The following is a 16,318-nucleotide window of genomic DNA, read 5'->3' on the forward strand; positions in this document are numbered from 1 at the left end:
TACCAAACGAAAAATGAATGTTGACAAAGGCTTCACTCATATCTAATCATTGATCTTGTTTGGCCACCAGTGTTTTTCATTCTCAATATAAATTCAATGTGCTTTCCGTTTAGTAACGAGAAAATACAATAAGCTTCAATGCTGCACTGGCCAATTTACTTGAATACAAACCGTTTACTCACTGAGCTGTTAACTCAAATGCATGGTGACTGATTAAAAAGCTGTTTCAGACTCACATTTTTTTGAAGTCACATATTGTGTATTCAGGCCAGTCAATGTAGCACACCACACGTTCGGGGTACTGCTCTATGTTGGAGTAGTAGTACTGCGGAAAGGCCAAGAGCAGAGCCAGGACCCAGATCACTCCTACTACGACCTTGGTCTCTGTGGATGACATGCGCTGCTGCAATGGGTGGATGATGGCCATGTACCTGCAATAAAAACATACAACAAGGCATTAAGGGTTTTTGCATTTGGGTTTACAGTTCATTTTAACAAATTCATTTTCTTGATTTTTATCTAACGTGACATGAGAATACAAATATTGTTCCTTGACCCTAAAGTCACATATTGTGTATTCGGGTCAAAGAGTCAAGGAACCACATTTGTTTATTTTATTGGGCATTTCACACTAACAATACAAATCAGTAATTTCCAGTGATATTTTCTATTGTATTATTTTATGTTTTTGTAAAGCACTTTTTTACAGCGAAAGATGTTGTAAAAGCGCTATCTAAATATAGATGTATTGTGTTGTATGATTCCCAGAAAACACAAGTGGAAATTATTTGTAACTTGAGCTGTGAGCAGCTATAAAAGGCCCTGTGATACGAGCATATTGGGGTACTGGCACATTGGAATTAGATTTTTTTTAAATACCACAATAAATCTCTGACAGATACTTTTTTGCTAGGCTCGATGTGTGTGCAAAGCCAAATTACAAAAGGTGTTTCATTTGCGCAGGTTTAAATGAAAAGAAAATAGCAAAATAGGACAGTATCATTTAGATGTGGCAATGATGTAGTACCTCCAAGTTTCTAAACAACGACATAGTACTGTTATTGCTACTCTTTCATCACAAACTAATTAATTAGGAGTAAATATTTGCACATAGGACTTATTGGGATGTAATAGTAGCAGTATGTCTGCTTGTTGAGCCTACTGGCCATTAAAGATGCCATGCATCAATAGTAGAGTGGTAGTCTCCCAACCAAGAGGTTCAGTGTTTGATACCCGGCCATTGTGTCCAAGCATACTTGAGCAAGATAGTGAACCCCCAGTTGCTCCTGATGCTCAGTCATCAGTAGGTGAATTTACTGTGAAGTGCTTTGATGGCCTTAACAGGTGGCAAAGCACTATCCAAGTGAAAGACCAGTTACTATTAATGAATAGGACGGACAACATTTGGACAATGTTCCTATTTTTAAGGTCCTGCTTTTGTGGAAGCAATTTTATTAGTCTCTCAGAAAGGATTTACGAAAGCATCATTTCATAAAACAATCCATCTGGTGTATCTCGTGGGTGTATAAAATCACGCAAAAGATTTATTCACTTACGCATCATAAATATAGGCTATTAGCAAACCTATCAAATTGCACAATGTTGCAAAAGAAAATACCAACGAAATTGAACGTGGCCTTTTTTTCTTTCCAACACTCAAAAATGGCAAAGTTAACTGAATCTCTGCAGCTCTAGGGTACTGGCTTCATATTGTATTGGATATCGGATAACTGCCTAGAAATTGGCATTATTGTGTTACCAGAAGGTTGAACCTCAAATCAAGTCAAGTCAAAACACAAAAAGAGTTAATATTGTATTTTTATCCAAAGAAGGGAAGCTGGAGAACGTGAGCAGGTAAAATAAACGAAAAACTACATTAGCAAAAGGCAAAGACGAAAACAAAAAACAAGCGCAAAACCATCTAATAACAGATTCACAAAATGGTGAACAAAAGAACTCAGCCCTATGAAAAAAACTAGAAAGGTAAGCAATTAAAGCAAGAAAGGAAACAGGAGAACTGGAATTACTTACATGAGTGGTATTAGATAAACATAACAGATAACTAGTGTTGGGAAAGTCCATTTTCTACCTGAACTAGTTTAATGGTTCAGCTCATAATGTCACGGATGGAATGGACCAGGGTTTATTGGAGAACTCAAAGACAGACTATAGGAAGCTCGACTAGCGACAAGACTAACTCAACAAAAAGATAAGATGAAGACAGGACCGACGACGACAGACGAGACGAGAACAATCCGACAGGGGTGTGCCACGCAGACAGGACTTATATACACGACAGGTAACGAGAGGCAGGTGACTGTGATTAGTACATAGATTGAGAGTAGACACAGGAAGGGAGGGGCGAGCACACAGACATTGACACATACATTTTCAAATGAACTTGTTCAGTTCATAGTTCATAATTGAAATTTTTTTAACTATGATCATCGCTCCAAAAAGTTTATTGTTGTTTTCTTCCCTCCGAATCAAAAATGTTGTTGCTGCGAGCTTTTACTTATTGGCATTTTCTCACTATTTTCACCCATCCCATCCACACAAGTATCCGGGTGCTGCTATCACCTTACAATCTCAAATACAAGCGAAAATTGCTTGACTTGTCTTTTTCTTTAATGAAACATGACTGTGGTCCAAAAAAAAACAAACAATCTGCTGTAGGTGCCAGACTGAGGTAGGAAACTAAGAATGACAAATGAAGTTTTTATTGAACATCCATTCATCCATCCATCCATCTTCTTCCGCTTAACCGGGGTCGGGTCGCGGGGGCAGCAACTACAACGTCTCCTAAAATTCCTGAATGCTCTCATAGGATGATTGATGCCTTATCGTTGCTGTTTGACAAGAAAGGGCTCATCGACTGAACCATCTGTCATCACGCTTTCTTCACTCTTAAAAGCACACGTCACATTTTGATGGCACACACGCCGTGCGATTATTTGGGGCCGAGGTTGCCAAATACTTTTTCCACGCCTAATTAAGCCTTGTTTACAGTGTGTTTAGCGGGGTTTTATTCAGTCTAAGAAGAGAAAACCTGGCATCCTTGAACGAAAATGAACTGCCCATCAAAACCATTCATTGGCCCCAGAATGAGCCCGTTCACAAAAACATGCACGAAGCAAAAATGCGTCCGTCCAAAATATGAACAAATTGATTAACTTTTGTTGAACTCATTCAGGTACAACACTGCAGATAACACATTCGATCAGGGCAACAAGCTAAAAGCAATAGCCTGGCCACCAGCTTTTATCTCTTCAGCACTAAAATAGCCAGCTAATAGAGATTTCAAACAGGCGTGTGCTGGAGGCTCCGGCTCAAGGACTGGAAAAATACAGAACACAGAATAATGACACAAAATGTGTCAATTAGTGGCATACCTTAGTGTTCAATTATCATTTTTGCCAGGTATTGTTAACTGGTGGTCTGCGACTCTCTAGTTGTCCGTAGCGATATTCCAGGTGTTCCGCAAAATTGGAAATGGAAATTAATTCTAATGTCTTTAAAAATAAAGTTGATTAATTATTTAGACCTTGATTCATTTTCCAGCTAATTTTGTAACCAATCAACTGACTGTGTCTTGCTGGGGGTGGTTTGAATAGGTTCCCCCCCCTCCCCATGCAAAGTTACAGACGGGTACCAATTCTAACAGAAGTCCTACTAGAATAAGTCACCCCGTGAAAATAGGTACCACCCCTCCCATTTTAAAACGGTGAACTCTAGACATCAACTGACTCTTTCTGTGTCTTCTTGGGGATGTTTTCACCAAGTGTAGCAAATTTGAATAGTATTCCCCCCTCCCTAAGCAAAGTTACAGGGGGTACTAATTCTAACAGCAGCCCTAAGTGAACCCGCGAGAATAAGAATAACCTTCCCATTTTCGGATTCCTAGCCATCACCTTTTTCTAGCCAATGGTGATAAAAGATTCTGATGAGAATAGAACTCCAGAGGGGCAGTACTGTGTCTATTTGAATGATGGAAGATTTGAAGGCAGACAGTTTACCTCATCAAGTGACAAATTGTCATAAGAATGCTTCCTCGTCGGATGACAGCCATGTAAAAAACAACAACAACAACCGTATGCATTATTAGTACTGCACCTCATTAGTGAAATGAATTAGTTTCAAACACTTTAGCTGCCATAATCAATTGCCATTTACTGTAGGGAAAATAAATGAGGCTGTCTGGAGCATTTGATTCATAGCTTCTCGTAAGCCAGGTTTTTATTTAATAACGGATTTTACCGTTCTTGCCGTTAGTATTGCTCTTATGTTGAAGCACACTACCGGGACACGTCAAGAAATATGAGTATTTGCAAATGTATGTAGCTGGCTTAAACTGAATATTATAATGAACCGTATACAAATGCATCAATGAATACTATGGTGCAATGTGTTTTTTGAAGCATTCTGGATAACTGAAAAAGTCTAATTGACGGCTTAATCCCACTAATAACCCACATTAATCTGCTAATGGAATTCTCACACTAATTATTTCAAAGACAAAAAGCCTTTTAAATTGGTCAATGGGGTGCATAGAAAAGAGAGAGTGAGAGATTTGCTTTGTCCTGGCTTCAAACAGTTCAGGAAGCCATGTGTTTTTTTTTTGAGGAGCCATTGAGGTTGTTAAAATCACACCTGGCAGACGTTCGACCTCTGCTTGCAGCAACAATTCACAACATCTGTGCTGCTATCATCAAAGTCAGGGATGTGCAAAGTCTGGCATCAGCTACATTTCTACACTTCTAAAAGCAATTTTAAGACTAGTAAGCATGAAAATTGGGGTTGTCTGCGTTGTACTTTTTACTTGCAACACTCGATTGCGATGCTCTTACAACACAGGAGCGATCATTCTAAGAAGAGAAGAGGCCGTGTGAAAAGATAAATGTCAGTCATGAATTTACTGAAGGAAACGAAGAGGGGTCAAGAGAGGCTGTTGCGGAAATTGTAGACAAGTTTTAAGAAACTCTAAAAAGACACGAAGGAGTAAATGTGGGGAGGGCAGAGTTTAAGGAGACACTTCTAGCCTGCTAGCAGGCCTCCATTTTTGCTGTGAAGAAAAAAAAACACCATATCTTTTTGTCTAGTTATATATCAGGAGAGAGATGACTGACACCACACAGCTTTTTTTTCCTTTTTTTTACAACCTGACAATGACATAGTTTGTAGCGGGAAGGAGCTGCTAAATGACGAGCGGGTTGATATATATCAAAGTCAAAGTCAAAGTTTGCTTTATTGTCAATTTCTTCACATGTCAAGACACACAAAGAGATTGAAATTACGTTCCCACTATCCCACAGTGACAAGACATAGTACACAATATACATACAAGTAAACAACACAAAAAGTAAAAACAAGAAGGCACAAACAATGAATAAATAAGAGTGATGAATAAATAATAAATAAACAAATAACATAACAAATAAGAGGAGCAAAAATGGAGCAAGTGTGCATACAGCAGACAGTCAGAATATAGCGCAAAAGTACAGGACGCTACGCAGAAGGGGGGAGAGAGTTCAGGATCCTAACAGCCTGGAGAATGAAGCTGTTGGTGAGTCTGGTTGTGCGGGAGCGCAGGCTCCTGTAACTCTTCCCAGAGGGCAGAAGATCAAACAAAGAGTGAGCGGGGTGACTCACATCACTCAATCGTGGTCGCCTTGCGGGTGAGATGGGAGGTGTAAATGTCCTTCAGGGAGGGGAGTGAAGCACCAATAATCTTACCAGCCGTGTTCACTATGCGCTGCAGGGCCTTCATCTTGTATTCAGTGCAGCTACCACCCCAAACAGTGATACAACTGGAGAGGATGCTCTCAATGGTGCCACGGTAGAATGTAGTCATGACGGCCGGAGGAGCACTTGCTCGCCTGAGTTTCCGCAGGAAGTACAGGCGGCGCTGAGCTTTCTTCGCCAGTGATGCGGTGTTGGTGGACCAGGAGAGGTCCTCACTGATGTGCACCCCCAGGAATCTTCTTTGTTGCGTAATATTCTTTGTTCCTTTGTTCTCGTGTCTTCACTCACTTGTCAGTCAGGGAGATATTCAAGAGATCCTTCCTTCTTCCACATTGGCGACTCCTGACGTAAGTCAACATACCGTATTGTGTGGCCAACAATAACTACCTGCCATTTGCCAAGGATGGCTGCAGTGCACCTTTCACAAGGACCAGCTGTGCACTGGATGGTGTCCCGCCATGGCCGCCTGCTCCGCCACGGTCGTCTGCCAGGACTGCGTGCTTGCTAGTATCGGTTAAGGCAACTCAGATGGCCACTGACCAGCAGGCCGGGGTGCTGCTTCACCTCAGTTTGGAGGATGACAGTGATTCAGGATTGCAACGCCGTTGGGACTGGCCCAACTCAGCCGTCGCGCCCATCCAGTTGGCACAGCCCCGCGACCTACTGCCAGCGCCTCAATGTGTACCCCATGAATCAGGTTTTCAAAGTCTTCAGGACAGCTGTACGCCACAGTCAGGACTGGCCCAACCAGTTGGCGCCACCTGAGACCTAACGCCCATGCCTCAACGGGTACCTCCTGTGTGTGGCTAACCGGAGGCTTCAGAATAGCTGCACGTCGCAGTCACGACCGGCCCAACCTAGCCATCCTTGTTGGACCCCAGATGTGGCAAACCACCAAGGTGCCTCAATCCTCCTCCTTGCTAGTTGCGCCCCCTGTGAGAGATTCGTGCCCTCATCTTTATCCTTATATCCTCAACCTACACCTGTTTTTGTGAGGATTGACGTCCACAGTCCGTCAGTTCACACCGTTGACGGAAACTCGCACTGTACGGGTCATCCGCCCGCTGAAGCGCCTCTACGTTGATTTATGGACACTGTTAGTTTTTTGTTTTGAATTTTCCTTCTGGATATTGTCTTTGTTCTTTTGTTCATTTGTCTTCACTCACTTGTTGGCAGTCAGTGAGAGATTAAAGATGTACGTATTTCTTATAACTGCCACTACATATGATATGTCATGGAAACAACTAAACAATTACCAAGACTATAGTCTCTATGAATGATATCAGTCAGTGCTGTATGTGGAAACTAGGCGCAGCAAATATAATGAAAATAGCAAGGGGCCTGAGATAGCTGCTTGTGGAACACCATACGACAGAGGGAAAGAGTGTGACTCAAAGCGACCTAGGTCAACACAAATTCTTCTCACGAGGGTCGCGGGCATGTTGGAGCCTATCCCAGCTGATCTTGGGCAGTGTGGGGGGGGCAGGGCACCTTGAACTTGTTGCCAGCCAGTCGCAGGGCACACATAAATGAGCATCCATCCACACTCACATTCAGGAGGAAACCGGAGCAGCCGGAGAAAACCCACACAGGCACGGAAAGAACATGCAAACGACACATAGAAACGCCAAAGCCGGAATCAAACCCATAACTTCTGAATTGTGAGGGGTCTTGCTAACCAGTTGACCACTGTGCCACATTATTATTATTATTATTAATCATTTTTGTTCAAATCTGAGTGTATCTAGGCTTTAACGCTTTGTCTGATTTTGGGTTTACAGCTCTTAATCCACTTGTGCTTTTACCATAAATGTATAATAACAACCCAAGACTAATGCGGCGGGCATTGCCTGTACAGGGATGCAAGCTAGACATTAATTACAAAAGGGGTCTGAAAATGCAAGTGTGCCTTAATCTTTAATGCCATTTGCTATACTCTATGTTGTTCTGCATCCAGATTGGCACTCTGGAATTGTCTGGCACTGCTGACAGCCTGTCTTTGATCCCCCAAATTGTCCCACCAATCTGTGTTAAACATGATGGGCAGCCTCTCAATCTGAAGATTGGATGTCAGGTACACCCTTCATCAATCAGTTGTACCCGTTATTGACTACGGTAATAAAGGGAATCGTTTACCGTCTTTCAGTGCTCGCTGTTCTTTATTTGCATCCAGTCTGTGCGCCACAGAACCAATTGCACACATTATTAACAACATTTTGCGTTGTTAAATATTTAAAACTATCTGTGTCTTGTTGATGCAAGCAGATGGTACTGGTATGTGCACGGAAATAATCTTGAATTGAGACTTGAATTGTTTTGCTTTGCCCTAGACGTGCTAAGTAGTTGTGTACACTTAAGGACATACATATCTATGCCATTTACCTTCAACTCCATCAGTTTACAATATTGCTGTTGCTCTTGTGTTCAAAGAAACTGAACTATAACCCCAAAGATTTTATTTAACAACAAAGTAGCTGGGAGAAGCATTTTGTGTAGAATCTATGGTGTTCATTCACATCTCACAAACACCAACTTTGAGTCTTTGTATTTCAAATAATGGGTAATACATGGCTCCTTCTCTTGGTGTGGCCAGCAAGGCCAAACATGGTCAGCTTTTACTAGATGGTGAGGGTGATATACTCATTCAATTATCAATGGATTGCACCTAACCTACAATGGCAAGGCAGTGGTTCAATATAAATATCATGAGGTTGCCGTGCTGCATTCCTGCAAAGCAATGTGTGATTAAGTGATTAAAAAGCAATCCACCACAGAAATTGGCTTCATGCCTCACGGTCTTTACTTTTTATTTATTTTTATTTTTTTTTGCAAATTATGTTTGAACGAAGTTTGCGGAAATTTTATCAAGCATTTGTTTCCACTAGTTTATTGGCCTTTCAGGACTGCTTTTTATTTGTTTTACAGAAGGATTTGTAAAACTACCATCTAGGAGAATGGCTGGGACGGAGCCTATAGGGAGTCTATGGTACACTTTATGCAAAATATCCAAGTACAACTCTTTTGCTTGCTGAGATGCCCCTGTGCTACCCTGTGAAATCAAATCAATATCTGCATTTTATTTTCAGAATCCAATCCACAGGTATTGGCTGAAAAACATGTTTTGGATTAAAAAAACATTTTTTTGGGTTACTTCTGATTGTTTTATCATTATTGTTTTGTGTTCACAACTTTGGTACAGCTACGTCTGCTGTCAAATGGTAATATGACTAAAGTTGAGTTGATAATCATGTTCACCACCTTTGATTGACACTGTCAGGGAGGCATTAATTCCACAATGTTTATTGGTACTACGTTCATTCAGGTGATGGTAGTTTGCAGTGAACTGCACGACATCATTGTGAGTCATTCAATATTTTTATGATTTCATGCAGGTAAACAAGGGAACACATACCTATATAGAAACACCTTACTGTAATGGGTGTGTCTGAAACCCAAATGCAGTAAAGCAGGGAAGAAAATTAGATGATGACTTTTAAAGCTTTGACAGGTCCAAAGACAAACAGATGAGGAAGAATGCCATTCAATTAAGATTCAGACGAAGAGTCTCCAAGTTTAGGATGGTTGGGCGCTGGACAGGTAAGAGTCTCATTGCTCAGATATATAGAGGTAGCAAGACATGAATTTGTGGTTGTCCCATTGCGATATGTACTTTGCGTTCTGTTATAGCTGCAGGTGTTCATTCATTCATCATCTGTACTGGTTAGTTTTCACGAGGGCCGTGGGCGTGCTGGAGCCTATCCCAGCAGTCTTTGGGTAGTACGCAGAGTACACCATGAACTGGTCATCGCAGGGCACACATAGATACACAACCATTCACACTCACAATCATGTTGGTCACCATCATGAGGAAAAGCAGTTCGGAAGACAACGAATGAACAAACTTAGTATTTGGTGTGACTCTATAGTACTCAGTGTAACTTAATTCATAACTCAGAAGACTTAATGTGGCCATTACTGCTTCCGGGTCATCTCGCTCAGAAGGGATGGGAAGGAACGTTCCTTGGCTAAACCGAGAATCCAAAGTGGGTCAAAAAGGCACAACTTGTGGTCATGGTGAAAAGCTAAGAAAAATTGGTTACCCATGATGGCTTAGTTGCTTGCTCATATTTACTCATACTCGTAAACATTCTTCTTATACGATGGTCTATTTCTTACTAAGCTGTATTTACAATGCAGGCCAACTGCTAAAACTGAGATATTGCTACTGAAGGCCATCTTGTCAGTGTTCGGCCTACAATCAAAAGGCACTCAGTGTATTGTACCCCTTTGTTTTCCTGATCACTTGATGGCACCATAAAGCTAATGAAGCACCATGACGCTTCAAACCTTGTGCAAACTAATCGTCTGGAAAGCCTCAGCGGTACAGAAGGCTTAATTTCGCCATCACTATCAAGAAATGCTCTCCGCAGATTCAGGATTGTTATCCACTGAACTTTTCCTCTGCCGGTTATTGTAGGAACTATGTACTGTGCAGAAAGCATGCATTAGAGATGACTACACAGTCCATATATATTTCTTTTTGAATGCTTCAATTATCTTTACACAAGCAGCTTACATGGCTCAGAAGTCATTGTTTATGACAGCAATCACTGCAAAGCATGTCCATCTAGCCTCAACGCTATTTATCAAGATCCAATCAGGTTTGATTTTTCTCAATAATTACAGCGAGCTGGTGTTGATTGGTCTCTTTTATTATTCATTTTGAGGTGACATGGCTGCAAGGCAGCTGTTTAAACGTGTCCAAGTGTGTGACATTGACTCTGATTTGGACTGATGCACCAAGGCTCTTTTTTTTTATCAACAAGGGACAGACTGGAAGAGACCAGAATATAGGGGTCAGTTAGCGGCTCTACCGCTTGATAGAGAATGGCAAGTAATAGGATTCTGTGTGCTTTTTTCATTTGTTAATTGCTATGCAGTAACAAATAGAGACGCTGTAAAGTAACTGTAGTCAAATTAATTAACAGAGAAAAGTATCGTGGTGTTCAATTACTGTCATTACAGCAAACAATTGATATATTAGCGTAACACACTACTTTCTAACGTGTTACCACTGCCCGTTTCATTCAGTCTTGTATAGGGGTGTAACGATTCATCGATACACATCGATTAATCGATATAATGCTCTACGATTTGTTGGCATCGATGCTAAACGTAAACATCGATCTATATCGCCCGTTTTTGACCTCGGACATTAGACGCGACTTTATTTTGAAATCCAGTTCATTGTTGCTTGCTTTCTCTTTCCGGGAGCAGTGCGCGGCGTGTTGTGTTGTGAGCAGAGCAGGCACGTGAAAGGGAGCGGACAACTACGCGGCTCCTGGGCTGGTGCTATGGCTAGTGTCCAAGAAGACGAGGAAATCCGCTCCTCTTTGGGCTTCAAGTCATTCGTTTGGAAGCACTTTGGATTCCAAAGAAAAGATGGCTCAACGGACAAGACACGTGCAGTTTGTAAATCCTGCCATGCGGTGATCAAATATTCAGGGAACACCACAAATCTCGCCGCACATTTAAAGGAAAAATGGTATTACAAAAAAAGAAAGAATATTCATTTTTCTTTACTTACTTATATGAGAAAAAATATAGGAATTTGATAAAGTTCAGTGTTAAAATAAGCACTTTGTATACTACAATACTCTTGTAATTTCCTAAATAAAGAGTTTGCAGTACCTTGTTGATTTTGCGTATGAATTGTTATAAATCAGGATATTGTTCTATATCGATCGTAGAGCACTATATCGTGATGTATCGTGAATGAATCACAGCAGGCTTTAAGATATCGGCAAATATCGTATCGTGTTTCTTTGTATCGATATGATATCGTATCGTGACAAAACCCGCGATTTACACCCCTAGTCTTGCATATTATTAGACCCTGTAAAGCAGGGGTGTCAAACTCATTTTTTTTCGCGGGCCGCATTCCAGCTTCTTTCGGAGGGCCATTATGACTATCAACCCAAATAAATGTATGAGCACCTCATATTATATACAGTAAAAGCTACAAAACAAACTGACAAATAACTCGTGTTCAAATCAGACAAGTAAAAACTGGTCAACTATTTAAAAAAAAAAAAAGATATTAAAAGTGAAGACAATTTGCAATTCTAGTCATGACACGAATTTGATGCACAATTTGACTTCACGGGCCACATAAAATGATGTGGCGGGCTGTATCTGGCCCCCGGGCTTTGAGTTTGACACCATTGCTGTAAGGTATCAATGCGTTGTTCCTTTTATGACTAGATGTTCATACAAGTGGAAGAAACTGGAATCAAACTAAAGGTGTTACGCATACATTTTGAGCTCTGTGAAACTGCATTATATATTACATTTGGGGAATAGTTTGATCAAAGTGATACAAGAGATCCCTCATTTCATTAACCCTTGAGTATCGTTCGCTCCTGTAAGGTATCAAAGCAGTGTTGCTATTAATTCCGTATTTATGCATTTTGAGTGATTAATGTGGAATCATTTTCCCTAGTGATGTACAAGCCCACAAATCCAGGGGATGTGATGTGCATGTCAGGCGCCAACCTATCATTTAATGATAATGCATCATGATCCCTCTGGGAAAAGCACAAAGGATGAAGAGGGAGAAGTGCATGGAAATTCAGGAATGAAAATCAGAAGAGAGACAACGATGAGATTTTCATTGACATATTACAAAGGTCATCATCTGTTATGATGATGTGGTCTGAAAAAATAAACACATAGCCTTCCTATTTAGTTGCAACAGATGAATAAATGATTGAAGTAGTTTTAATTTTCTCGCCATAATAATAATACAGTTTCATAGTCGCCATAGAAATGACTAAATGGTTTCTCTATTGAACGATTGTATTTCTCTTGGCAACTAAGCGATGTTGTTTTTCCCCAACCACCAATGTCGCACTCTCAGAAGTACAATTTAACCTTGAGTTATTGTACTTATATCGAATACACGGTGAGTGCTTCTGACAAAGATAACAGTTTAATGGAACACCGCAGAGACTGGGCCAACTGCTGATGACTTCTTTACAATGACTATAAAGAATTACACAGCAACCTTCATTTCTGGTTATGGAAATGCTGTACACCTCGCATATGGACAAAAGAAGCATGAATTAATCGTTTGTCTGAAAGAGACAATTGGGTGATGATTTCACTGTACATTTTAAGGTGGTGCAGCTGGAGAGGAACAAAGAGTGGAGAAACATGTGCCGCATATGTTTTGAAGCGATAACACTTGGTGAGATCATAAATGTGATAATAAAATTGTTATTTAGGAAATAAATCAGGTGGAGCAAGTTGCTAAATCTCAGAATCTCTATTTTGGAACAGATTATGGTAATTGTTGGCATCCTCATGCCGAGGGCTGACATTGTTGCTCTTCGTTATTGCCTTTGATTGACTATCAGTCTTCCTGATTTTTTGGCAACTTTACTGGCGGTTAACAGTGCGTGATGTGAGTAGATTTTTATTTAAATGGTACACCGCTATCCTTTCAGGTGGTTAAGAAAATTGTTTCAATCATTTGTTTATTGGGTGATTAATCTAGAATAATCACACATTTCCCTTAGGACCAATAAAAATGTGATCTTCTATTAGTCAAAATGTTACAATTGACTTGAATTTTTCAAGATTCAAGGTATGGAGTTTGAAATAGGAAATCCGGAACAAAAATGTTTTTCTATTAATGCACATATTGGTTTGTAAAATAAGATGTGTAACAGTACAAAGCTTGAACTAATTAAAATGCCTAATTTTACATTACTCACAATGAATTGCAATCTTAAATAACAGTAACAATAATGACACATGGCAAGTGCTCGAATAGTATTCTATTCTATTCTATTCGTGCACACACATATGACAAGGTCAGGAGAGGACAAAACAATAAAATACCACCCAACGCGACTGCCCCTTGGGTCCCCATTCTACAACACTGCAGTAGACCAATCTAAGAGAACTCTTAAGGGATGACATCACTCTGATTTGAGTACTGTTCGATAATAATTTTAAAACTTGGATGAGACATATTACACACTATGTATAAACAATTCTTAAGAAAAAAAACGGACAAAGTGTGATGATTCTCAGCAGCTGCACAATAATATTCATACTTAATTAAAATGAAAAGTGCCTTATTTCTTGTAATGGTCACATATTGCAAAACCTCTGTATTTCTCCAAGTAAGAACTACTGGCAACCAACAAGCATGTATTGTATAATGAGCTGTAAGACTATTAAGCAAAGTATTAGAAAAACGAAAAATATCTGGCAGTTGTGTGGATTTAAGAAACTGTATAATCCTCTGCAGAAAAGTAGGTACATAATCTGAGTGTTATTCAGCAACAGCAGAATAATTCAATGAAATAAAATGAATATAAAATAATTTTACAAATAATAATAAATTAAAGGCTTTGTGGTCAATTCAATTCAAGTGGTTACTTGAAGTTTAAACTCATAACAAAATATTGTGGTGATGTTATCTGGCCCCCAGGCCTTGAGTTTGACACACATGCAATGGACTACGAGCGTTGTGTCATGTACGCCAGATACGGTGAGGCAATCGACTCTTCCGAGTTCCATTTTGTAAATTCTGCCAGCATTACATTATTTATTAAGACATCAATTGTAAAAATGTGTATTCATACAATCACACCGTCATATTCAAAATACAAAATATATCTTTTACTCCTGCCCTGAAATCCATAACCTCAGCAGCATGGTTCATGTTTTTTCATAGGGGGCCAAAAGAACGACACACACTCCTGGGTAATATTTCTCTATCCAACTGGAAAGCAGATGACACTGCTGAGAGAGCATGTTTGTGCCCTGTGCTTATATTGCTAAGAAAAGGAGTGAGGGCTCATGATTTCATTTATTTTTTAAAACAATAATGGTTTACAATTTGTGCACATAGAGAAAAGCTTCCTGTAGCTTTTGCGCATCACATTTACATTCATTCACATTCATTCACTGACAGAAAGAACATCCCCATTGATGAATTGGCATCACACAAAATATGAAAAACATAAGGCAGGAACAAATGAACACCCACAAGACGTTTCACTCTGTTTTAGACTAATTGGAATGGGAGGGAGCGTTATTAAAATTAAATAAGATAAGACAAGATGAGATAAGATGACATTTCTTTTAGCAGTCGCACAAAGGGGAAATGTGAAATTAGAATGTGAATGCATTTTGTCAAGTTTCACTGTAAATGTTTGCAAACAAAATTAACAGAGTATGCAGTTATTATTAAACGACCGTTTTCTTTATTCTCATCACGAAAGCACAATTTCCACTGGAGGAATGCAACAGTACTGCGAGGTGCATGTTACCTGTCCAGGGCGATGGCGGTCATGGAACAGATGCTGGCAAACACAGCCGCGATAGGAAAGAAGTTGTGAAAGCGGCAGTAGATCAGTCCGAAGTACCACTCGTTGTGCACGGCGTAGATGAAGTTGATGACCGTGTTGAAGGCGGACATGGAGGCTTCGGCAAACGCCAAATTGAGCAGGAAATAGTTGGTGACCGTTCTCATGCGTTTGTGCGCCATGATGATCCAAATCACCGTCACATTCCCAAGAACCGACACGATGACTATACTGCAGTAGGCAATGGCCCACAGGAATATTCTCCAGGCTGGCTGCACAAATTGGTTCCAGTACACGGTCCCGTTGTTGGTGCCGTTGTTACTTGTGCTACAGTTGACTTCGTCCGCGCCATCAAAAATTGGGTCCATTTTACCACTTCGGAGTAAAAGTCTCGCTCACCAGATAGAGGTCTTGTGAAATTCGGTCTGATCGATCAAAAGTTTCACACTCATACGTATAGGTATCTTCTACTATACTGGATTAAATTAGAATCTAATCTGTGCGAGATCTTAATTTGCAAAATGGGTAAAAAGCTGCGCGTATTTTACGCACGACTCCATACAACCAGAAGGAATGGGGACTTTCCATGATGTGAGGAGTTCTGCTCAGTTCTGCTCATGCTGTCATATGACTCATGGTGCTTCTTCTACTGACTGCTCCAACACGCTGCAAACACACACTGCACACACGCTGGAGAAAATAATCCCACGCACATTTATAACCTGCCTCCTGCTGCCCCCTGTGGTACCAACGATAGACCTTTTTTAAAAGAAATTATACCCCCCCCCCCCAAAAAAAAGGAAAAAAACATATATATATAGAGATAGATATAGATAGAAAGATAAATTTAATTTATTTATTTATTTATAGTCCACATATAGTTCACACATCTCCACTGTGTCAAAAATTGAAAGAAAGAAATGGAAAAAAAAATCTTCATTTCATTCACTTCTACCTTTTATCCTCTTCTTCAGGGTTATAAGTGAACAGGAGCCAAATCCCAGGTGAATTTGGGCAGAGGCAGATTACACTCTGGACTGGTCCAGACCAGTAAATCACAGAGCACATACGTATAGACAAACAATTATTCACTCTGGCATTTGGTGTAATTACACTTGAAAAACTGGAAGCAAGAGCCATCCATCCATCCATTTTCTGAAACTTTTTTTCCTCACGAGGGTCGCGGGTGCGCT

At 40.2% G+C, this 16,318-nt stretch overlaps 1 protein-coding gene across 1 annotated transcript in view; it reads right to left on the reverse strand.

Annotated features, from left to right (window-relative positions):
* Window positions 1-15,780, reverse strand: part of tacr1a (tachykinin receptor 1a) — a 40,731-nt gene extending 24,951 nt beyond the window's left edge. Inside the window, exons 1-2 of the mRNA XM_037259326.1 lie at window positions 15,090-15,780; window positions 237-431 (exon numbers count right to left, since the gene is read on the reverse strand). Of these exons, the coding sequence (XP_037115221.1) occupies window positions 237-431; window positions 15,090-15,493 (599 nt within the window). The 5' untranslated portion in view covers window positions 15,494-15,780. The remainder of the gene's footprint in view (window positions 1-236; window positions 432-15,089) is intronic.
* Between the last annotated feature and the right edge of the window lie 538 nt (window positions 15,781-16,318).

This window comes from Syngnathus acus, chromosome 9, assembly GCF_901709675.1.
Source record: "Syngnathus acus chromosome 9, fSynAcu1.2, whole genome shotgun sequence".
In the NCBI taxonomy this organism is placed as follows: domain Eukaryota; kingdom Metazoa; phylum Chordata; class Actinopteri; order Syngnathiformes; family Syngnathidae; genus Syngnathus; species Syngnathus acus.